The 24,249-nt window shown below is 43.8% G+C and overlaps 1 protein-coding gene and 1 non-coding gene across 3 annotated transcripts in view; one reads left to right on the top strand and one right to left on the bottom strand.

Moving 5' to 3' along the window:
• The window catches only part of Slc25a16 (solute carrier family 25 member 16), a 31,103-nt gene that overhangs the window by 5,288 nt on the left and 1,566 nt on the right, over positions 1-24,249 (bottom strand). The window contains exons 2-7 of one of the 2 annotated variants that reach the window (XM_057751944.1): positions 20,258-20,350; positions 15,558-15,691; positions 14,185-14,248; positions 3,539-3,660; positions 3,119-3,185; positions 466-628 (exon numbers count right to left, since the gene is read on the bottom strand). In XM_057751944.1, the coding sequence (XP_057607927.1) occupies positions 466-628; positions 3,119-3,185; positions 3,539-3,660; positions 14,185-14,248; positions 15,558-15,691; positions 20,258-20,350 (643 nt within the window). The remainder of the gene's footprint in view (positions 1-465; positions 629-3,118; positions 3,186-3,538; positions 3,661-14,184; positions 14,249-15,557; positions 15,692-20,257; positions 20,351-24,249) is intronic. The other variant, XM_057751945.1, reaches the window with a different exon arrangement.
• On the top strand, positions 22,913-23,047 carry LOC130862487 (small nucleolar RNA SNORA70). Its single transcript, XR_009055655.1, has one exon. It is a non-coding gene; the product is annotated as a small nucleolar RNA SNORA70 (small nucleolar RNA).

The following is a 24,249-nucleotide window of genomic DNA, read 5'->3' as shown; positions in this document are numbered from 1 at the left end:
AATCCCAGTACTCAGTAGGCAGAGGTAGGCAGATCTCCGTGAGTTCAAGGCCAGCCTGATCTACAGAGCTAGTTCCAAGACAGCCAGAACTACATAGAGAGACCTGTCTCAGAAAAAAAAAAGTTTTAATGCAAAGGGCTTTTTACACACACACACACACACACACACACACACACACACACACACACTATAAATAGCTCAAACTCCAGAAACTTCTTGTGGGCAAATTGATGAGAACAAATGAACATCATATTTAAAGGATTCTCCTGAGTTTTTTCAAATGAATCCACAGGAAACTGAGAGGATCCAGATTCACATAATCAACTATTGGCATGCAATAACCTATAATATACTTATGATGAAAGCATATCTGAAAATTATTAAATTAATACTTATGAAAATTAAGTTCTATTTTACTGTGGAGAGAGAATACAATGACTTGGCAACTGAAGATGAGACCCTTACGATATCGTCTGTGCAATTGCTCCGGCAACACCACCACAGAGTAAGTTGATGTGAGTTTTCAGAACTAAAACATTAGGGTTGTCAGACGAAGGTCGGCCAAGCAGGGTGGGAGCATAGGAAAGCCCAACGCTCTTCAAGGTCCCAAAGGTGAAAAAGGAAACACCTGCAAAGCAAAGTACGGACTCACCACGACGTGAACTGAGAGACAGCTTCCTTACATCATCCCAAGTCAGCTGAGGGGACAGAGTATGCATTTCCTAGTCCTATGATAATTGCCTTAAGATATTTAATTAATATCTATAAATACTAATTCAAAGATATTACCACATATAACAAGAGCATTGGTTTTTCACACACTAATGTACTATGCATTGAAGGGGCAGTAGTGAACATAATTTCATATCATATAGGAGTAGAATGAAGCAGTATTCCAAAGTTTAAGCCAAGTGAAACTTAAACTCATAATTCATAACTCAGGGAAGTTCTAGACAGAGTTTCACCATGTAATCCTGGCTGTCCTGGAACTCACTATTTAGACCAGGCTAGACTTGGTCTCTTATGAGCTAAGATTAAAGGCATGCACCATTACACCTAGTTCATAATTCATAATTATATATACACATGCACACAATAAGTATATAATCAAAAATTTTAACTATAAAAACATCGAAGCCAAGCTCAGTGGAAACCACGTGTGAGCCCAGCACTTGGGAGTCCCAAGCAAGAGGATCGGATTTCAAGGTCATTCTCAGCTACACAGTAAATTCAAGACTAGACTAGGGTACAGGAGATCCTGTCTCAAAAATAAATATGCATGCATACAAAACAATAGCATAGCAAAAGCAACAAGAAAGTACAGTATGCCTCCAACACATTGAACCTTGAAAACACACAATCAAAGAAATCAGTCACAATATGATTCCCTTTATTAAAAAGCAAACTGATAGAGACAGAAAGCCTAACGGCTGTTTAGACTTAGGAGTCCCAACTATGGGTGAAAGGTGATGTCAAATTATGATGATGGCTACAGATCTAAAATCAGCTAAAACCAATGAAGTGGACCCTTACATGGGCAAATTGTATGGTGTTCTAGTCATAACTCAATAAAGTTATTATTGAAAAACAACTGAATTGTGATTCATTGAAAGACACTTTTGGGCTGGAAAAATGGCTGAGTCATTAAGAGCACTTGCTGCTCTTGCAAAGGACCCATCACCCACTTGGTGCCTTACAGCTGTCTGTAACCCTCTTCTGGCCTCCAAGGGCAATAGGCACATATGCAGTGGACATACACACACACAGGAAAACACTCACACACACAGATTTTCAAAAAGGCAGTGCTGCCAGGCAGTGGTGGCGCACGCCTTTAATCCCAGCACTCAGGAGGCAGAGGCAGGCGGATCTCTGTGAGTTCGAGGCCAGCCCTGGTCTACAAGAGCTAGTTCCAGGACAGGCTCCAAAGCTACAGAGAAACCCTGTCTCGAAAAACCAAAAAAAAAAAAAAAAAAAAAAAAAAAAAAAAAAAAAAGGCAGTGCTGTAGCCAGCAGAGCAGCCACAGTTATAACCCTAGCGCTTGTCTTCAAGGTCCTCAGCTGCACAACGAGGCCAGCTTGAGCTACAAGACTTACCTAAAAACCAAAAAAGAAACGAGAAAAAGAGGTTCATGTATATTACCTGGACTGGCCCAACTCCCAGGCTCAGTTTTCTGCCTTAACTTCTCAGGCAGATGTGATTGCAGGTATTTACCACCATGGAAATGTATCAGAGAACGATCTTGGAATTCTGACCCTCCTGCCGCCACCTCCCCAGTGCCAAAATTAAAGGAATATGCCACCACACATTTTTAAAGTTTTATACATATGAGTGTTTGTATGTGCACTACATGCAAGCCTGATGCCTGCAGAGTCAGAAGGGGGTGTCAGATATCTGAACTGGAGGAACATGATCGTGAGCCATTGTGAGGGTCTGGGAACCAAACCCCGGTCTTCTGCAAGAACAGCCATTTGGGCTCTCCGGGCGGTGGTGGCGCACGCCTTTAATCCCAGCACTCGGGAGGCAGAGGCAGGCGGATCTCTGTGAGTTCGAGGCCAGCCTGGTCTACAAGAGCTAATTCGGGACGGGCACCAAAACCACAGAGAAACCCTGTCTCGAAAAACCAAAAAAAACAAAAAAAAAAAAGAACAGCCATTTGCTGATCACTGAGTCATCTCTCCAGCCTGGAATCTCAAGTCTTAAGTGTTCATTACTAAGGCTTTAACTAAATATGATTAATAAAAGACATAAAATTGCATTTCTACTCAGAGTATTTAAATAGTAAATTTTATATACAGTGGGCTGAATGACCATATATGAAACATAACTCTATCTTCATCATTAATTAATAACCATTTTCAGATAGTATCTTCTCATGTTGTCACTTAAAAACACTGATGACATAAACACAAACAGGATGCTGCCAAATTTCATTTAGCTCTGTTTTGCTTTGTTTTACTTTTGAGATGGAGTCTCACTATGTAGCCCTGGCTGGCCGGGAGCTCACTATTGTAGATCACTCTGGTTTCCAACTCACAGAGATCTGCCTGCCTCTGCCCCTGCCTCTGAGCACTGGGGTTTAAGATGTGCACCACCTGTCTAGCCCGATTTGAATCATACCTGCATATGGAGCCATTCCTAATATAGTAGGCATCAGACCTCTGTAGAATCCAAGGAAACCACCTTCCTTTGAATGAAGAAAATGAGAAGATTATATCATGTTCACTATGCTAAACATCCATATAAAAGCATAGGATACAATAGAAAGAACCCCAGGCCTCACCTGAAACACAAGTATGAACTTCTCAGGATTAGGGCTGCTGTGATCACTTACAATGTCCTCCCTCCCTCCTCCATCTCTTTTTCCTGTAGTACTGGAGATCAGTCCAGGACTTGCGCAGGGTAAGGAAGTGCTCTAGCACTAATCTACACCCCTGATCTAGCATCGCTAATTCCAAATAAAGGAAAAGGTAGAAAGCCTTCAATACTTTCCTAAATATAAGAAGACATGCAGTCAATTCGGAAAGTGGGATGAAATACCTTGGCATAAATTGTCTTGAATGCATGAATGATCCCTGAATAGGTGTGCTCTCCTTTCACCTGGAAGGCTAGACGCACCCTAACGACATCAAGAGGGTAAGTACAGATGACCGCGGTCATGCCTGACAAGAACAGAATCACACATGTGAAAAGTGTACACACACATTTTCCCTGAGTAACATTCTCAGCACTATGGAAATGGCGAAACCTAATCAGAGAAAGGTGGTATTAAGGACTAAAGGATTAAATTAGGTAACAGCAATAGTTAAAAAATAAACAAACAAAGGTAAGTTAGGGGTTTTTGGTTAGTTGGTTTTTAGAGAGAGGATCTCACTCTGTAGCCTTAGCTGGTCTAGAACTCGGAGATTTGCCTGTCTCTGCCCATGAGTACTAGGTGTGAAGGTGTGTGCTATCCATCCCCCTGGAAAGAGGCAGTTTTCCAAACATCATCTCAAGCAACTCTCATAGTGAAATCCCATTGTCAGCACCAAAGTGGTGCAGAAAAACAACATGGGTTTCATTTTACTGGACGTGGGATTAGTAGTAAAAATGATTGTAGGCCGGGCAGTGGTGACATGTGCCTTTAATCCCAGCACTCTGGAAGCAAAGGCAGGTGATCTCTGAGTTTGAGACCAGCATGGTCTACATAATGAGTTTCAGGACAGCCAGGGCTAAACAGAGAAACCCTGTCTCAAAAACACCAAAAAAGACAAAGAATCCCCCAAACACACACAAAAAAAGAAAAGATTGTAAAAATTGGTGGGTTGGGCCGGGCGGTGGTGGCGCATGCCTTTAATCCCAGCACTTGGGAGGCAGAGGCAGGCGGATCTCTGTGAGTTCGAGACCAGCCTGGTCTACAAGAGCTAGTTCCAGGACAGGCTCCAAAACCACAGAGAAACCTTGTCTCGAAAAACCAAAAAAAATAAATAAATAAAAATTGGTGGGTTGGGGGTCAGCACAGCAGAAGCCCTCACCAGTACAGGGCCTGCTATGTATCTAGCAGACTCTCTCTCTCTCTCCTCATCTCTCTCTCTTCTCTCTCTCTTTGGTTTTTCAAGACAGGATTTCTTTGTAGCTTTGGAGCCTGTGCTGAAAGTCACTCTGTAGATCAGGCTAGCCTTGAACTCAGAGATCCATGCCTGTCCCTCTTTCTGAGTGCTAGGACTAAAGGTGCACGCCACCACCACCTGGCTGTAGCAGACTTTCTTTTGGGCCACCAACCAGCTCACAAATTATGACACAGAGACTTATTATTGATTATGGATACTCAGCCTTATCTTATGCTTGTCCCACTAGCTCTTATAACTTAATTTAAACTGTTTCTTTTCATCTATGATTTGCCTCGAGGCTTTTTATCTTTCTTCAACCCCTGCAGCATTGGGAGGCATCCCATAGTGATACCAGAATCTTTGGGGAGAGAAGTTCCTAAGGTTTCACAAAGCAGGATCTATTCTACTAGTTGGTACCCAGTTTACAGGATTAACTTCAGAGCACAATCACTACTTTGGTTTTAGAATTTAGATCACTGCTGAGGGCCATGCCAGAGGAGCAGTGAGTTGCTCTCCCCAGAAGGTGTCAGCCCACCAGAAGGGAATCCTCTGATGGGCCAATTTCAATAGAAAAGACACGGGACTGTAGACCCTGCATTGTCTTCTGCTTCTGCTGTGCCTTTACATGTTGGCTGTGACTTTTTCTCTGGTATCTAGCATGGTGTAAGAGGACGCAGGGAGACCTCCACCGCCTGTAACGTAGTGTGCTTATCTCAAGGAAACATCCCGTTCTATCGGGCATTTTTACCTGTGGATTGTCAAGAAAATGACCCCCCCCAAGCTGTACTGTTCAATTTGATAATAATAATGATAGCTTATACAGAGTTTTGATGAATAAAAATAAATACAAGGATATGTTTCACAGCCTAGGCCTGTGAGTCTCACCTAAGGAGCTGCATGGATTGTCGCTCAAGTAATGACTAACAACTGAGACCCAGTTGCCCAAGTTTAATTTTTTTTTGGTTTTTTCGAGACAGGGTTTCTCTGTGGTTTTGGAGCCTGTCCTGGAACTAGCTCTTGTAGACCAGGCTGGTCTCGAACTCACAGAGATCCGCCTGCCTCTGCCTCCCGAGTGCTGGGATTAAAGGCGTGCGCCACCATCGCCTGGCTTAAGTTTAAATTCTTTTAACATTAATGTCAGGAGATGTGTTCACAGGTTTCAGAGTGCATCACAGTTGAAACAAACCCTTGAAAATAACAGAGTTAGACTAAGTTGTTTTTGTTAAATAACTTTGAGGTGAAAAGCCTCAAAAGACAGTCTAAAGTTTTAGAAAGGCACATAGTTGAAATGTTGGGAGCAGTGAACCCCCAGATCCTGAATTTCTTGTAAACAACTTGTTTTCCCCTGCTCTGAGTGCCTTCAGCTGCTCTGAGCACGAGACTCTCAAGAGTTCCTGATGGCAGGGAAGTAGTTTCTGGTGGGTTTGGCTGGGGCATGGCTATCAGTTAAGAATCTCTATATAAGCAGTTCTGGTACAAAATAAAGGAGGCATTCTTTTTTTTTTTTTTTTTTTTTTTGGTTTTTCGAGACAGGGTTTCTCTGTGGTTTTGGAGCCTGTCCTGGAACTAGCTCTTGTAGACCAGGCTGGTCTCGAACTCACAGAGATCCGCCTGCCTCTGCCTCCCAAGTGCTGGGATTAAAGGCGTGCGCCACCACCGCCCGGCTCTAAAGGAGGCATTCTTGGGGCATTCCTGTTTCAAGGATGACCCATGTCTCTGTCTGTGATTCTTTGTGTGTTTCACTCTCCAGCCCTTGCCCGGTTCACGAACTGTAAGGTGGCGCGTAGACGGGTGTGGTGCGCCACAGCTGAATGTGGAACTCTTCAAAGTCAGGGAACAAGAAGCAGACCAATTGTTACTCTCCTTGCTAGGATTGGCTGATGACCAAAGGTGATGGCTAATTCCTTATACCCATTTCTGTCCTCGATCTCCTGACGAAAAAACTATTAATGAATGGATATGCACCCTAAAGATTTAAGTAGAGTTGAATGATTATTCTTCATATATAAGTGTAGGTTTGTGATTTGTTTAAGATTTCTTACAAGATTACCTTTCAAGATAAGTAATAAAGTAATTGGCCCTTTCTTTGTAACTGCAAAATACAGTCTGCCTGTAAAAGACCTGACAAAAAATACCTTGCTTGCTACATGGTTAATCTATAACCAGTTAGTTGCTTGGGTTTCAATGCATGTGGGTTCTTGGGATGATTTGTTTTTCACCTGTAATACATAAAATGTTTGATCATGGGGCTGGAGAGATGGCTCAGAGGTTAAGAGCACTGACTGCTCTTCCAGAGGTCCTGAGTTTAATTCCCAGCAACCACATGATGGCTCACAACCATCTGTAATGAGATCTGGTGCCCTCTTCAAGCCTGCAGGCATACGTGCAGGCAGAATACTGTATACATAGTAAATAAATAAGTCTTTAAAAAAAATGTTTGGTCACGTGAGGGAGATGAGAAACGTGTGTTTACCCAAAATCATTCACTTGAAAAACAGAATGCAACTGTTCTGACTCTTGTACTGCCTAGAAGATTCTGTGGGGGCATAAAAGCCGTAAAACATGAGATAGGAGAGAGAATAAAAAGAGAAATAAAGAAGGAAACCATCAAGAGAAAAGGAGAGCTGGCTCAGAGGTTAAGAGCACCAGCTACTCCTACAGAGGTCCTGAGTTCAATTCCCAGCAACCACGTGGTGGCTCGCAGCCATCTGTAATGAGGTCTGGTGCCCTCTTCTGATCCATAGGCATACATACAGGCAGAACACTGTATACATAATAAATAAATCTTTGAAAAAATATGAATAGCCAGCTGTGTATTGTGGCTGACACAAGCAACCCTGCATTCCAGCAGCTGAGACAAAAGAGTTACCACAGATCCCAGGCCAGCATGAGCTACCTAGAAAATTCTTTTTTTTTTTTAATTTATTTATTTATTTATTAAAGATTTCTGCCTTCTCCCCACCACCACCTCCCATTTCCCTCCCCCTCCCCCATCCAGTCCCCCTCCCTCATCATCCCTAAGAGTAATCCGGGTTCCCTGCCCTGTGGGAAGTCCAAGGATCACCCAGCTCCATCCAGGTCTAGTGAGGTGAGCATCCCTACCTAGAAAATTCTAAGCAGCCAAGGTTACAAAGTAACGCCAATCCCAGCACTCAGGAGGCAGAGCCAGGCGGATCTCAGAGTTTCATGCCAGCCTGGTTTACAGAACAAATTCCAGGACAGCCAGAGTTATAGAGAAACTCTATCTCAAAAACATACAAACAAGGGCTGGAGAGATGGCTCAGGAGTTAAGAGCATTGCCTGCTCTTCCAAAGGTCCTGAGTTCAATTCCCGGCAACCACATGGTGGCTCACAACCATCTGGAATGAGGTCTGGTGCCCTCTTCTGGCCTGCAGACATACAGACAGAATATTGTATACATAATAAATAAATAAAAATATTAAAAAAAAAAAACATACAAACAAGCCTGGTGGTGGTGGCGCATGCCTTTAATCCCAGCACTCGGGAGGCAGAGGCAGGCGGATCTCTGGGAGTTCGAGGCCAGCCTGGTCTACAAAGGGAGTTCCAGGACAGGCTCCAAAGCTACAGAGAAACCCTGTCTCGAAAAAACAAAACAAACAAACAAACAAAACAAAAAACAAAAGGCTGGTCATAGAACCTGCTAGTATTTGAGAGGTGGAGGCTGGGAATCAGGAACTAGGTCATCTCCATTTTCAGATACACAATGAATTTGAGGCCAGCCTAGACTACAAGCCTGGCATGGTGGCTTTAGTCCCAGCACTCAAGGAAGCAGGGGAACCTTTGAGTTTGTGGCCAGCCTGGTCTACATATGAAATTCTAGGTCCGTCAAAATAAGAGGAAATCAAAAGGGGGCAAGAGGGCAGGGAGAGGCTCAGAAGGTCAAAGAACCTGCAGCAGCACAAGCTGCCATCTGAGTTAGAACCCCAGAAAGCATGGTAGGAGAACCAACTTCCAAAGTAGTCTGGACCTGCCGGGCGGTGGTGGCGCACGCCTTTAATCCCAGCACTCGGGAGGCAGAGGCAGGCGGATCTCTGTGAGTTCGAGACCAGCCTGGTCTACAAGAGCTAGTTCCAGGACAGGCTCCAAAACCACAGAGAAACCCTGTCTCGAAAAACCAAAAAAAAAAAAAAAAAGTAGTCTGGACCTTCACATGTGTACTCATGAGTGCACGCACCCATGAACACACACCCCCAAATGTTAAATAACAAAAAATTAAAGGACCAGTGAGATAGTTCAACAGGTAAAGGCATTTACCAACAAGCCTGCTAACCCAAGCCCAATCTCCAGGAAAAAGAAACAAAGTAATTCCTACACGCTCTCCTCTGATCCACAAACACACACATACACAGACACACCACATACACATATAATTTAAAATTTTGTAAGGCAGGAAAAATACCTTTTTGCTTTGTGTATATTTTTTGCCTTTTGTTTTCTTTGGTTTGGTTTGTTTGTTTTACTTCTCAAGAGAGGGTTTCTCGCCTGGCGGTGGTGGCGCACGCCTTTAATCCCAGCACTCGGGAGGCAGAGGCAGGTGAATCTCTGTGAGTTCGAGACCAGCCTGGTCTACAAGAGCTAGTTCCAGGACAGGCTCCAAAACCACAGAGAAACCCTGTCTCGAAAAACCAAAAAAAAAAAACAAAAAAAAAACAAAAAAAAAAAAAAAGAGAGGGTTTCTCTGTGTAGCCCTGGCTGTCCTGGAACTCACTCTGCAGACCAGGTTGGCTTCGAACTCAGAGGAGATCTGCTTGCCTCTGCCTCCTAAATGCTGGAATTAACAATGTATACCGCCACTGCCCAATTATGTTTTGCTTTTTTGACAGTATCTTGCTATATAATCCAGGCTGGCGACCAAGCTTCAGTGATCCTCATGTCTCAGCCTTCAGAATGCTAGGATTCTAGGCACGCACCACTGTGTTGGCAAAACCTCTTGTCTGGGGAACTTCAATAGTAAGCTCTCAATGGTTTTTTGTTTGTTTGTTTTTGTATTTTTTTTTTTTTTTTTTTTTGGTTTTTCGAGACAGGGTTTCTCTGTGGTTTTGGAGCCTGTCCTGGAACTAGCTCTGTAGACCAGGCTGGTCTCGAACTCACAGAGATCCGCCTGCCTCTGCCTCCCGAGTGCTGGGATTAAAGGCGTGCGCCACCACCGCCCGGCATGTTTTTGTATTTTTTTAATACAGGGTCCCTCTATTATATAGCTCTGGCTGTTCTGGAGCTCTGAAATGTAGACTAAGCTGGCCTCAAAATTAGAGATCTGCCTGCCTCTGACTCCCAAATTCCAGGATTTACGGTGTGTGCCCCACACCTGACATCTCAGTTCCCCGTGAACATATGATTTCAATGCACTAATGAGACCTCTTCACCTTCCAGGGGGAATGAGCTTCAGCTAAGCTGAAATGTGCTTCTGGTTGTTGTGGGCAGGAAAACTCTTCTTTTCCTCTTGAGTCAAGAAATTGAGAACTGGGCTGGAGAGATGGCTCAGTGGCTAAGAGCATTGCCTGCTCTTCAAAAGGTCCTGAGTTCTATTCCCAGCAACCACATGGTGGCTCACAACCATCTGTAATAAGGTCTGGTGCCCTCTTCTGGCCTGCAGGCATACACACAGATAGAATATTGTATACATAATAAATAAATAAATATTAAAAAAAAAAAAAGAAATTGAGAACTAAACATGTCATCCAAAGCAAGTAAGGCTTCCCTCTCTACATGCTCAAACATAAGAAAAACTGGCAACTGTATTGTGCTATTATTTCTCTCTCAATTGGTATTTGGAGACAAGGTCTCACTCAGTAGCCTAGGTTGGCCACTAGCTCTTGGCGATCCACCTGCCTCTGCCCCGAATCACAGTGCTGGAATCACAGGCATGAGCCAGCACACCATGCACTACTTTCTCATTCCCTCTATCCCTCTTCTTTCCTCTTTTGAGACAGGGTCAGGCTTTGTGGCCTCAGTTACCTCAGATTCTCTGTGCAGCCCCAGCAGGCAGGGGATTCAGGTCCTCCTGTCTACACTTTCACAGTACTGGACGATGATGGCATTAGTCTACTAGGAAGACTTGAGGAACTCAGCATTATCTTCTCGACCTAGTCAGCATACTCACTGCATGCACAAACCAAAAAGATTTGGGGGTACACGCCTCTGGTCCCCGCATACAGGAGGTTGAGGCAGAATTATGAGTGTCCAGGAGGAGACTGGGGTGGTGAGATGACTCGGTGGGTAAAGGTACTATCTGCCAAGTCTGACAACCTGAGACAGGAAAAGAGAGTCTACTCCAGCAAGCTGTCTTCTAACCTCCTGACCTCTGGTTTTCTGTCTCCCAATGTGATAGCTCGCACACATACATTCTCATAACACTGGGATGTCATTATTCCCAAGTCCCTCACCGGATGCCACACATATGGAACCACACGTTCTTCAGCTTCCAGCATACGAAAGTGTGAGCTAAATAAATCTCTTGTGTTTCTAAAGCACCCAGCCTCCAGTATTCTGCCACAGTAACAAAGAAGAGCACTATACTGCATTAAAGATACAGAAACTAAGCCACAACGAGAATGACATTCTTAGATGCTGTAAGGAGTCCAGTTCTAGAGTGTGTCGGGGTAGAAGACGGCTTTGATCTTAAGTTGTAGGAAACCACACAGACTTGTGGATAGCTGGGAGCAAGAAGAGCTGACAGCTGAGACTCTGCTGGGCACTGTAGACACATCTTTAACCCCACACTAGGAAGAGGAAGGTCCATTTCTGTGTGTGTGAGGCCAGCCAGGGCTACAGAAAAACCCTAGCTCAAAAAGCCACCGAGAGAGAGAGAGAGAGAGAGAGAGAGAGAGAGAGAGAGAGAGAGAGAGAGAGAGAGAGAGGAAAAAGAAAGAAAAAAAATCTCTCTAACACTCCAGGCCCACAGGAGCCTTCTGAACTGTATTTTCACACAGAAAACAGAGCTCTCGGACTGGAATCACAGTTCAGGGACGAGTACTTGCCTGGAATGTTTGCAGCCTTGGTAGAGCGCAGAGGTCTGTGTCTGAGGCCAGGAGGCCACTTTAATCCCAACACTAAGGCAAACTCACAGAGATCCACCTGCCTCTGCATCCCAAGAGCTGGGATTAAAGGTGTGTGCCACCACTGCTTGGCACCTTTTGTTTTTTTAAGACATGGTCTCATGTTGCCCAGGCTGGGCTCAAAATTACTATTTAATCAAAGATGCCTCTGAACTTCTGATCCTCCTGTCTCTACCTCCCACTGTTGGGGTGACAGGAAAACACAACCTCGCCTTGTTTAAGGGACGCTGGGAATAAAACCCAGGGGATCCTGCATGCTAGGCAAGCACTCTACAAACTGAGGTCTTCTCAGCCCCACTATCTCTTTTCTGTTCCCTAGAAGCAGCATGCACAGGAGAGACAATATGGGAACACAGCTGTGGATTCCACTTTAACAAATCGGTAAGTTACAGCAGTCTTGAGTGATTCACCCATGGCCAAGGGGAGGATGAGTAACTGTGGTCAGCCTGGCTGCCAGGAAGTGTGCTGTCTGCTCAGCCACCCAGAACTGCAGGCAAGAAAAGACCGTGACTTCACATCTAGGTTCTAGCAATTCCCTTCTTTTTCTGTCACCTTTATCTTGTCATCCTTAGTTCCCTGGGAACCGACAGAGGCAAGAAGACCTTCCTCAGCACATGACCTTGACTCTCAGCCTGTGGCTTTTCATTTGTTCAGTGTGTAAGGAATTGTGATTGTAGGATGGGGGGGATGGGCTCCGCCAAGGGTTAAAATAAGATGCACTGAAACAATCATTTCAAAAATCCACTTTTGCTGGGCGGTGGTGGCACACGCCTTTAATCCCAGCACTCGGGAGGCAGAGGCAGGCGAATCTCTGTGAGTTCGAGACCAGCCTGGTCCACAAGAGCTAGTTCCAGGACAGGCTCCAAAACCACAGAAAAACCCTGTCTCGAAAAACCAAAAAAAAAAAATTCCACTTTTTACTTTGAAAAATATAAAATTCATATTGTTACATTTGAAATGACTAAAGGTAAACAAAGATAATAAATTATTAAATATAAATTAACCAGAACATTAATTCATATTTAATAGGAACAAAATATAAGCTGTAATTAATTAAACAGGGAACAATAGAACCATCAGACAGCCACAGACTAAATAGTCTTCTGTTACCTAAACAATAAATGTTTTTTTGCTTTTCAAGACAGGGCTTCTCTGTGTTTCTGTGTAGTCCTGGCTGTCCTAGAACTCACTCTGTAGACCAGGTTGGCCCCAAACTCAGAGATCCACCCGCCTTTGCCTTCCACAACTGCTTGGCTAAAAAAAAATATTTTTTTAAGTAAAGATTAATTTTTCTTATTTTTAATTGAGTGTCTGTCTGTCTGCCTGAATGTGGGATTGTGCAAGAGAGTGCAGATGCCCATGGAGGTCAGAGGCATCAGATCCTCATGGAGCTGGGTCACCAGAAACTGTGAACCACCCGAAGTGAAAGCTAGGAACCGACCTAACTCTAGTCCTCTGCGAGAGCAGAAATAGGGCTGGAGAGACGGTGTGGTGGTTAAGAGTACATATTACTCTTCCAGAAGACCTCAGTTCAGTTCCCAGCACACATGTTGAGCAGCCCATACAGCCAATAACTCTGGCTCCAAAGGATCCAACATCCTCTTCTGGCTTCTATGGGCAGGTATACACACACATACATACACACACACAAATAAAAATATTTAAGAGGCTGGGGAGATGGTTCAGTGGTTAAGAGCACTGGCAGCTCTTCCAGAGGACCCAGGTTCAATTCCCAGCACCCACATGGCAACTCACAACTGTCTGTAACTCCAGTTCAGGGGATTGAAACCTTCATATAGACATACATTCAGGCAAAACACCAATACTCATAGACTAGAAATAAATAAAATTTAAAAATAAATATTTAAATACAGACCAGCCAGGATTACATAGTGAGACTGTATGTCAAAAAAAGGAATAAATATATTGGAATAAATCTACTTTTTATCCTTTTTTTTTTTTTTGTTTTGTTTTGTTTTTCGAGACAGGGTTTCTCTGTGGTTTTGGAGCCTGTCCTGGAACTAGCTCTTGTAGACCAGGCTGGTCTCGAACTCACAGAGATCCACCTGCTTCTGCCTCCCAAGTGCTGGGATTAAAGGCGTGTGCCACCACCGCCCGGCTAAATCTACTTTTTAAAAGGGCAGCAAGAAGCCAGGACAGGCTCCAAAACCACAGAGAAACCCTGTCTCGAAAAACCAAAAAAAATAAAATAAAATAAAGCCGGGCGGTGGTGGCGCACGCCTTTAATCCCAGCACTCGGGAGGCAGAGGCAGGCGGATCTCTGTGAGTTCGAGACCAGCCTGGTCTACAAGAGCTAGTTCCAGGACAGGCTCCAAAACCACAGAGAAACCCTGTCTCGAAAAACCAAAAAAAATAAATAAATAAATAAAAATAAAATAAAATAAAAAAAAATGGCAGCAAGTACTCTTAATTGCTTAGTTATCTCTCTAACCACCAAAATTAAGCACTTTAATACGAAGAAAATTTACTTACCAAATATAAATTATTCTATTCATCTTACCTGCCATGGATCCAGCCATTAATCTGTGCACATGACCAGAAACTCCCAGCTTTGTAGTAATGAACTAGAAACCAAATACACTGAATTAAATGAGATTCTATTTTATGTGTTAAAGTTAGAAGAGCCAGCGAGATGGCTCAGAAGTCAAGAGCATGTGCTGCTCTCGCAGACAACTTGGATTCTCTTCCCACTACCCACAAAGTGGATCATAACTGACCATAACTGCAGTCCCGGGGAATACAGCACCCTCTTCTGGCTACTATAGGCACCAGACATTTACAGTACACACACACACACAAACGCACGCACGCATGCACGCACACACAAAGACAAAACGCTTGGACACGTGAAATAAAAATAAATCTTTTTTAATTTTCTGGAAATCAGTTTTAGTTGGGTGGTGTTGGCACACCCTTTTAATCCCAGCACTCAGGAAGCAGAGGCAGGCAGAACTTCTGTAAGTTTTTGTGTGTGTGTGTGTGTATATGTGAGTGATTGTGCATATTCACCGAATTTAGGGGACAAGTGGAAGGAGTCAACTATTCACTAAGTGGATGCCTGGGACTGAATTTAGGTTGCTAGGCAAAAGCTACCCTTATCCCCTGAGCCACTGCAGTCACCCTATATATACCTTTTTGAAAGATGCTTTTGAGCTGGGCATGGTGGTATATGTTTACAATTCCAGCACTTGAAAGGTAGAGGAGGGAAGACCAGGAGTTCAGAGCCAGCGCTGGCTACACAGTAAATTCTAGACCCCTCTCTCTCTTTTTTTTTTTTTTTTTTTTTTTTGGTTTGTCGAGACAGGGTTTCTCTGTGGTTTTGGAGCCTGTCCTGGAACTAGCTCGTGTAGACCAGGCTGGTCTCGAACTCACAGAGATCCGTCTAGGCCCCTCTCAAAACAAACGGGAAATGAGAAGATGCTCAGTTGGGAAGTGATTGCACACAAGCGTGAAGGCCTGCACTTGATTCTCCACACCCAGGCTTCACCACCAGCAGCAGGCACAAGGTCCTAGCCGCAATCCCCAGCACAAGACAAAATTCCAATGCAGAGCACAGTAACAGACATTGGAATCCCTGGATGTGGGCGGCAGAAGCAAATGACCATCAAACCCAGCCTGTGTTTTACATGAAGATACTGTTTCAAAACAATGAAGGATGTAAGGCCTACAAGATGGCTCACTAGTAAAGACATTTGCCACCAAGCCTGATAACCTGAGTCCAAACCATGGGCCCACATGATGGAAGGACTTCCAAGCATGTCTCTGACTTGCATGTGTGCACGCCCACACACAGACACACACACGCACAAATGAGAACAAATGTCTGGTATTAAACATAATATTTAAAGAGATGAAAGAGAAAAACCCAACTACCGTTTTGTAATGCTCAAAGGCCATGAACTGGATTGCACCATAGGGAAAGATCCGAATCATCATCGCACCGTTTCCTTTATACAGTCCAAGGTATCCTTCTTTCTGGGGAACGGCACGCAGTGTAGAAAGTACCCCTATTTATGGAAAGAGTTTAGAAGAAAAACACTATTAAAGTCTTGAAAACTATAACTTCGAGCCAGGCACGTGGCTCACATCTGTAAGCTTTCTTAACTGTTTTTTTTGTTGTTGTTGTTGTTCTCCTTTTTCTGTTAGTATTGTTGCCATTGTGTATGTGCTTGAGAATGTGTGGCACACTGGTGTGTTCATGTCACAGTGCATATGTGGAGACCAGAGGACAACTCTGAGGAGCCAGTTCCCTCCTTCCATATTTACATGGGTTCTGGGGATCAAACTCAAGTCAATAGGCTTATATGATAAGCATCTGACCCACTGTGCTCTCTTGCTGACCCTCATTTTTGTTTTCTTTTTGTTGTTGTTGTTGTTGTGTGTGGTTATCTGTGTGTGTGTTGTTTTATGACTGGGTCTCACCATATAACTCCAGCTGGCCTGTAGTTTACAGAGATCTGCCTGCCTCTGCCTTCTGAATACAGGATTAAAGACACGTACCACCAGCTGGACCCTGTTTCGTTCTTTTTCCTAACTGTAACCTCAACGTAAGGGAGGAAGATAGCATACTCAAGGCCAACCTGAAGAACAGTACGTCTCAATACTCTCTCCTCCAATAAACATATCTAAATTCAAATTTTCATAGAAAACACTGACAGACATTACTAAGCCATCACTCATAATGAAATTGTGTTGAGGAATTATATCTTTTTTTGTTTTGTTTTGTTTTGTTTTTGTTTTTCAAGACAGGGTTTCTCTGTGGTTTTGGAGCCTGTCCTGGAACTAGCTCTTGTAGACCAGGCTGGTCTCGAACTCACAGAGATCCGCCTGCCTCTGCCTCCCGAGTGCTGGGATAAAAGGCTTGCGCCACCACCGCCCGGCTGAGGAATTATATAATTTCATGAGTGTTTTGTTTTGTTTTCTTAGAGAGATTCTCCTATAACCCAGGCTGATCTCAAACATACTACACAGCCAGGAAGGACCTTGAGTCTTGATCCTTCTGCCTCCACCTCTCAAGTGCCGGGATTATTAGTGTGTACCATTAGGCCTGACCACAAGTGGCAATTTATTTATTTTTTAACAGTTTATTTTTTTTTTATTTCTAAGAGACTGATGATGAAGCTTTTTTTAAAATGTGCACTGGTGTGTTGCTTGTGTATATGTCTGTGTGAAGGTGTCAGAACCCCTGGAACTTGAGTTACAAATAGTTGTGAGCTGTCATGTGGGTGCTGGGAATTGAACCTGGGTCCTCTGGATGATCAGCCAATGCTCTTAACTGTTGAATTATCTCTCCAGCTCAATTTCTTTATTTTATTTCATGTATACAACTGTTTTGTCTACATGTCTGTATGCATTACATGAGCGACAAGTGCCCATAAAGCTCAAAAGAGGGTATTAGATCCCCTGGAACTGGAGCCATAAATGATCATTAACACCATTGTGTGGGTGCTGAGAACTGAACCCAGGTCTATACAAGAACAAAAAGTGCTTCCAACCTTTGAGCCATCTCTACAGCCCACAACAGAAATGGTAATTTCTATATCATAGTTAAACTGCATCATTTATCTAAGTCATATAAATAAGTGTTACTAACATAAAATATAAGGTTTACCACTGAGATGGACATGGTGGCACACACCTTTAATTCCAGTACAGGATTTCTGTGAGTTCAAGGCCAGCATGATCTACATAGTGAGTTTCAGGACAAGGCTATGTAAAAAGACCCTGCAATAAAGGTAGATGGATGGATGGATGGATGGATGGATGGATGGATGGATGGATGGATGGATGGATAGATAGATAGATAGATAGATAGATAGATAGATAGATAGATAGATAGATAGATAGATTGATAGATGAATGAATAAACCAACAAAAAACAACCCTTACCACTTTTTTTTTTCTTTTTTTTTTTTCGGTTTTTCGAGACAGGGTTTCTCTGTAGCTTTGGTGCCTGGCCTGGAACTAGCTCTTGTAGACCAGGCTGGCCTCGAACTCCCAGAGATCCACCTACCTCTGCCTCCCGAGTGCTGGGATTAAAGGCGTGCGCCACCACGGCCCGGCTCAACCCTTACCACTTTAAGTACAGCTATAAATCTTAAAAAAATTATATTCAAAGTCATAGCAAATTATATTGAATGAGCCAGAACCACCTAACAAGATTAGCAACAGTAATAAATATACTGTTGCACTGAGGACTATAAGGATCTATCTGAAATGATGAGAGAAGGCTTCTCAGGCTGGCCTAAGCACAAGTTTATTTCCATAAGGAAATAACAAACAAGGAAGTAACAGGACAGGCATCTCTGGGTACTCAGTACTGTGGCAGAGCTGAGTGGCAGAGCTCTTGTTTAACTTGTGTGAGGCAACAATTTCAATAATCAGTACCAAACAAAAAACTTTAAAAAAGCCAGCCAGGCCGAGCGGTGGTGGTGCACGCCTTTAATCCCAGCACTCGGGAAGCAAAGGCAGGTGGATCTCTGTGAGTTCGAGATCAGCCTGGTCTACAAGAGCTAGTTCCAGGACAGGCTCCAAAACCACAGAGAAACCCTGTCTCGAAATAAATAAATAAATAAATAAATAAATAAATAAATAGCCAGGAGGAAGTGGCACAAGCCTTTAGTCCCAAAACTCAGGACGTAGAGGCAGGTGGATCTCTGAGTTCAAGGCCAATCTGGTCTACAGAGTTGCAGTCCAGGACATCCAGGGACAAACAGTAAAACTCTGTTTTGAAAAACCAAAACAAAACAAAACAAAAGTCTTGCAACAGCTTAACACGAGGGTGTTGTTTGCCTCGGGAATATCGACAAACAAAGGGCTTCACTCTGCCCCACCTATGGATATCTTTAGATTCCAGCAACATGAATCACTAACCCATTATCAGAATCCACTGGGGCCAGCTGGAGAGATGGCTCAGTGGTTAAGAGCACTGGCTGCTCTTCCAGAGGTCCTGAGTTCAAGTCCCAGCAACCACATGGTGGCTCACAACCATCTGTAATGAGATCTGGTGCCCACCTCTGGCATGTGGACATACATGGAGGCAGAATGTTGTATACATAATAAATAAATAATAATAATAAAAAAAAAAAAGAATCCACTGGGGCATGTGCCAAGATGCCCAGTGGATAGATGAAACTTCACATAATATCAAACCCCAGTAACACTATGTTTTCCTGTACAAACATACTTATGATAAACTTTAATCCAGTAATCAGGCACAGTAAGCTGTGCATGGTGGTTTGCTCCAGTGACATCCGCACTGAGAGGACTGAGACAGAAGGACTGATATGAAACAGGTCAACCTCTGCTACAGAGTGAATTCTAAGCTAGCCTAGGCTTCAGTGAGATCTTATATTAAAAAATTAATTAGCAGGGCAGTGGTGGTGCACGCCTTTAATCCCAGCACTCGGGACGCAGAGACAGGCGGATCTCTGTGAGTTCGAAACCAGCCTGGTCTACAGAGCTAGTTCCAGGACAGGCTCCAAAGCCACAGAGAAACCCTGTCTCGAAAAACCAAAAAAAAAAAAAAAAAAAAAAAAAAAGAAAAACCAAAAAGAAAAAAAAAAATTAATTACATAAAATAGATAAAAGAAAACCAGTTATGGGGACACAAGTCTATACTCTAGCATTTGGGTGGCTGAGACACAGAACAGACAGAGCTGCATCGGGAGACATGGTCTAAAAAGATGGGTAGCGAGCAGTCCCTTCAAAGCTTGTCCCAGACATCAACTCTCTTACTCCTCTCTCTACAAGAAAACAGGTAGGCAATGCTTCATTCCTTTCCATCTTTAGCTTATCTCCTACCTAGTTTTTACATCAACTTGACATAAGCTAGAGTCATGTGAGGGAGAGAACCTCGCTTGAGAAAATGCCTCCATAAAATAGGGCTGTAGACAAGTCTATAGGGCATTTTCTTTTTTTTTTTTTTTTTTTTTTTTTTTTTGGTTTTTCGAGACAGGGTTTCCTCTGTGGCTTTGGAGCCTGTCCTGGAACTAGCTTTTTGTAGACCAGGCTGGTCTCGAACTCACAGAGATCCGCCTGCCTCTGCCTCCCGAGTGCTGGGTATAGGGCATTTTCTTAATCAGTGATTGATGGAGGAGGGCCATCCCTGGGCAGACTGTCCTTGGTTCTATAAGAAAGTACACTAAGGCCAGGCGGTGGCGTACGCCTTTAATCCCAGCACTTGGGAGGCAGAAGCAGGCGGATCTCTGTGAATTCAAGGCCAGCCTGGTCTACAGAGTAAGTTCCAGAACAGACTCCAAAGCTACGCAGAGAAACCCTGTTTTGGAAAACTATAACTAACTAACTAACTAAATATATATATATATAAAGTAAAAGAAAAAGTAGACTGAGCAAGCTATAAGGAGCAAGCCAGTAAGCAGTGCTCCTCCACAGCCTCTGCATCAGCTCCTGCCTCCAGTTTCCTGCCCTGTTTGAGTTCCTGACTTTCTTCAATGAAGAACTGTGATCTAGAGGAGTAAGTCAAATAAACCCTCTCCTCCCCAACTTGTTTTTGGTCATGGTGCTTCATCCCAGCACTAGAAACCCACAATAGGACAGCATCTGTAACTCACCTAAATGTTTGTAATGGTGGTTGTGAGCTTGTAATAAAACCTTTACTCGATCCAAAGGAGCAACTGTGGTTTTGGCACAGCACCCAGCAATACCTAAAAAAAATGGAAAGGTCAGAAAGAATCTGGATACATTCTCTTTTCCTAAAGGGAAATCATCACAGGTCTGGTGAGTACCCCACTATAGTTCAGTTTAGTCCCCATAATGAGAACGCTTGGTAATAGGGTTATACAGATGACTGACCCCCAATTCCCGCAACCTAAAACCAAGTTTTAAGAGTACACACACAACAAGCCGGGCGATGGTGGTGCACGCCTTTAATCCCAGCACTCGGGAGGCAGAGGCAGGAGGATCTCTGTGAGTTCGAGACCAGCCTGGTCTACAGAGCTAGTTCCAGGACAGGCTCCAAAGCCACAGAGAAACCCTGTCTCGAAAAACCAAAAAAAAAAAAAGAGTACACAGCAATGGAATAGTCAATATAGTCAATGTCTGATGAGCAGAGGGCAAGATACCCAACCAGGAAGTTCTACTTGAAACTGATTTCTTGGCCAGGCGGTGGTGGTGCACGCTTTTAATCCCAGCACTCAGGAGGCAGAGGCAAGTGGATCTCTGTGAGTTCGAGGCCAGCCTGGTCTACAGAGCGAGGGAGTGAGTTGCAGGACAGGCTCCAAAGCCACATAGAAACCCTGTATTGAAAAAAAGAAAGAAAGAAAGAAAGAAAGAAAGAAAGAAAGAAAGAAAGAAAGAAAGAAAGAAAGAAAGAAAGAAAGAAAGAAACTGATTTCGTCTAGAAATATATTCTTCGTTAAAACAACCTTTGCCCATGAAATTAATCATCCATTTACAATGCAGCAAGTATGCATTTGGTGCCTATACTGTCCCACCGGCACATGGTAGGCATGGAAGCAGAGACATGCTTACAGGAAGGTCACCTAGATCCCTGAGATGTCAGCCCACCAATAAGGATGGTTTTAAAATGATCAAGTGGAGGACATGGTGACATAAACCAGCCTTTGGGAAGTTGTGACAAAGAATTGCTGTGAGTTCCTTTTGCTGTAGATATGTACTTCCATGCCAATTTAAACTACAGAGTGAGATCATATCTTTAAAAAAAAAATGAAACAGGGCATAGCCCATGCCTTTAATCCCAGCATTTGGGAAGCAGAGACAAGTAGGTTATCTGTGAGTTGGATGCCAGCCTGGTTTATATAATGAGTTCCAGGACACCTATGGCTACATAGAGAGACTGTGTCTCAAGGAAAAAAGAAAAGAAAGCCAGGTGGTGGTAGCACACACCTTTAATCCCAGCACTCGGGAGGCAGAGGCAGGTGGATCTCTCTGAGTTGGAGGCCAGCCTGGTCTACAAAACAAGTTCTAGGACAAGAGGTACACGGAGAAATTCTGTCTTAGAAAAGGAAAAAGAAGGAAAGAAAGGAAGAAAAGCAAAAGAAAGAAAAAAAACTTAGGAGCTTGAGAGATAATCCAGCAGTTAAGAGCACTGCTTACTCTTCCAGAGGACCTGAATTCGATTACTGGCACCTATAGGGTAGCTCAAACCATCTGTAACTCCAGTACCAGGATGCCCTCTTCTGGCATCCACTGGCAGCCCCTGCATATGGGGTTAAGACAGACATATAGGCAGCCAGGCAGTTGTGGTACACACCTTTAATCCCAGCACTTGGGAGGCAGAGGCAGGTGGATCTCTGTGAGTTTGAGGCCAGCCTGGTCTACAAGAGCTAGTTCTAGGACAGGCTCCAAAGACTACAGAGAAAACAAAAAAACAAACAAAAAACATAAATATAAGCAAAACACCCATACACATAAAATAAAAATAAAGGAAAAACTGTTTAATTTAATCACATACAAAATATTATGAAGACTTTTCTACCAGTCAGGCATGGGGTTCACACCCATAATACCAATATTGGGAAGGCAGACGCAGAATATCTGCCTCAGGTCATATCAACTTTGAAGCCAGCCTAGACTGCATGAGACCCTGTTTCAAAACACTACCACCACTACCTACTGCACAAATATGAGAGCCCGGGTCTGGGCCTGAGTCCAGATCGCAGGTACCCATCTAAAACCCGGGCATGGTGGCATCTGACTGTAACCCCAGCACTGGCAGGCTGGAGCAGGCAGATCTCTGGAGCCCACTGATCAACCACCCTAACCAATCAGAGAGCTCCAGGGAAAGACTGCTTCAAAAACTAAGGTGGATGGCCAGTCACTGGAGCTGGAATTTTCTTTGAGCTGTCAACCAGTTCCCAAATGAAGTCAGAGACTTTTTTTTTTTTTTTTTTTTTTTTTTTGGTTTTTCGAGACAGGGTTTCTCTGTGGTTTTGGAGCCTGTCCTGGAACTAGCTCTTGTAGACCAGGCTGGTCTCGAACTCACAGAGATCCGCCTGCCTCTGCCTCCCGAGTGCTGGGATTAAAGGTGTGCGCCACCACTGCCCGGCAAGACAGAGACTTATTATTATGAATGCTTAGCCTTAACTTAGGCTTGTCGCACACACACATACACATAGAGAGATAAATGTAATTTTTAAATAAATAAAAAGAATCTTTACCCCCATACACAAAGTGCTGGTCATAGCGGCACATGACCTATAAACCCAGGTCTAAGCCAAGGCAGCAGAACTGGGAGAATCAGGAGTTTAAAGCCAGCCTCAGTCAACCAGTTCCTTTCTTTCCGTGGATCTGGTACTCAAGAGCCGCCAAGTATAACCTCCTCGGTCGCCTATGCAGCCTGCTGGATGTCCAGGTTCCCCTTAGAGATCTTCGGGACAGTTTTCTGATGGGTGTTTAGATCTCTGATCTCAATGTTAACCCCAACCTAGGACCCAGAAAAATAAACAGGGCACCTTTGGGAAGCCCTAGGACAGTGTGGCCAGGGTTCAAATAGCGGTTTGAATGAGAACAGCCCCTATAGTCTCATATGCTTGAATACTTGGTCCTAAGTTGCTTGGAACTGTTTGGGAAGGCTCAGGATTTTTTTTTTTTTAATTTTTTTTGAATTTTCGAGACAGGGTTTCTCCGTAGCTTTTGGTTCCTGTCCTGGAACTAGCTCTTGTAGACCAGGCTGGTCTCGAACTCACAGAGATCCGCCTGCCTCTGCCTCCGGAGTGCTGGGATTAAAGGCGTGCCCACCATCGCCCAGCTTGGGAAGGCTCAGGAAACATGACCTTGTTACAGGATGTGGGTCACTGGGGGTAGAGGCTTTGAGGATTCAAAAGACTCCCACCATTGCCAGTGTGTCTTTCTATGCCTCCTGTTTAAAGATCAGAATGTAAGGTCTCAGCTGTTGCTGAAGTTAAGCCTTTGCACTGCCATTGTGGACTCTGAAACCAAAGCCCAACTAAAAACTTTTTTTTTTTTTTTTGAGATGGGGTCTCACTGTGTATTTCTGGCTGTTCTGGAATTTGCTCTGTAGACCAGGTGTGCCTTGAATTCACAGATATCAACCTGCTGCCTTCCTAAAGCACTGGGATTAAAGGAGTGTGCCACCAGGCCCAGTCAACAGAACTTTCTTTTGTCCTGATACATATACACACACACACACGCCAAAGAGGGTACCTAACTGGAACTCAGGTGTTCCACTATGAATAAAGCGGTGTCATTGTTTTGTTTTGGTTTGTGTTTTGAGATAGGCTGGCCTCGAACTTACATAGATCCACCTGCCTCTGCCTCCTGAATGCCAGAAATAAGAGATGCTTTTTCAATCTGCAGAAGAAAATAATTACGTTCTCAATACTACTGCAAGCTATGGATACAATCTTTCCACAAGTCCTCAAGATGTGGGTTTTTTTAAATGCCATTCGTAAATAATTAGGTGATGACCACTCAAACAATCAGTCGTTGTTGGAAAGGAGAGGTAAAAGACAGCAACATCTGCACACAGGAAGGAAGGGAGAGGAAATCTGAGACCCAGAAACCTTCTGGTCTTGCGGCCACAGAGTACTTCTTTTCAAGCAATTGCATGCAGCTTGTTTTT

This window comes from Chionomys nivalis, chromosome 19 (genome assembly GCF_950005125.1).
Source record: "Chionomys nivalis chromosome 19, mChiNiv1.1, whole genome shotgun sequence".
Lineage (NCBI taxonomy): Eukaryota > Metazoa > Chordata > Mammalia > Rodentia > Cricetidae > Chionomys > Chionomys nivalis.
The sequence above is the reverse complement of the archived record's forward strand: the minus strand, read 5'-3'. Positions and strand labels throughout refer to the sequence as shown.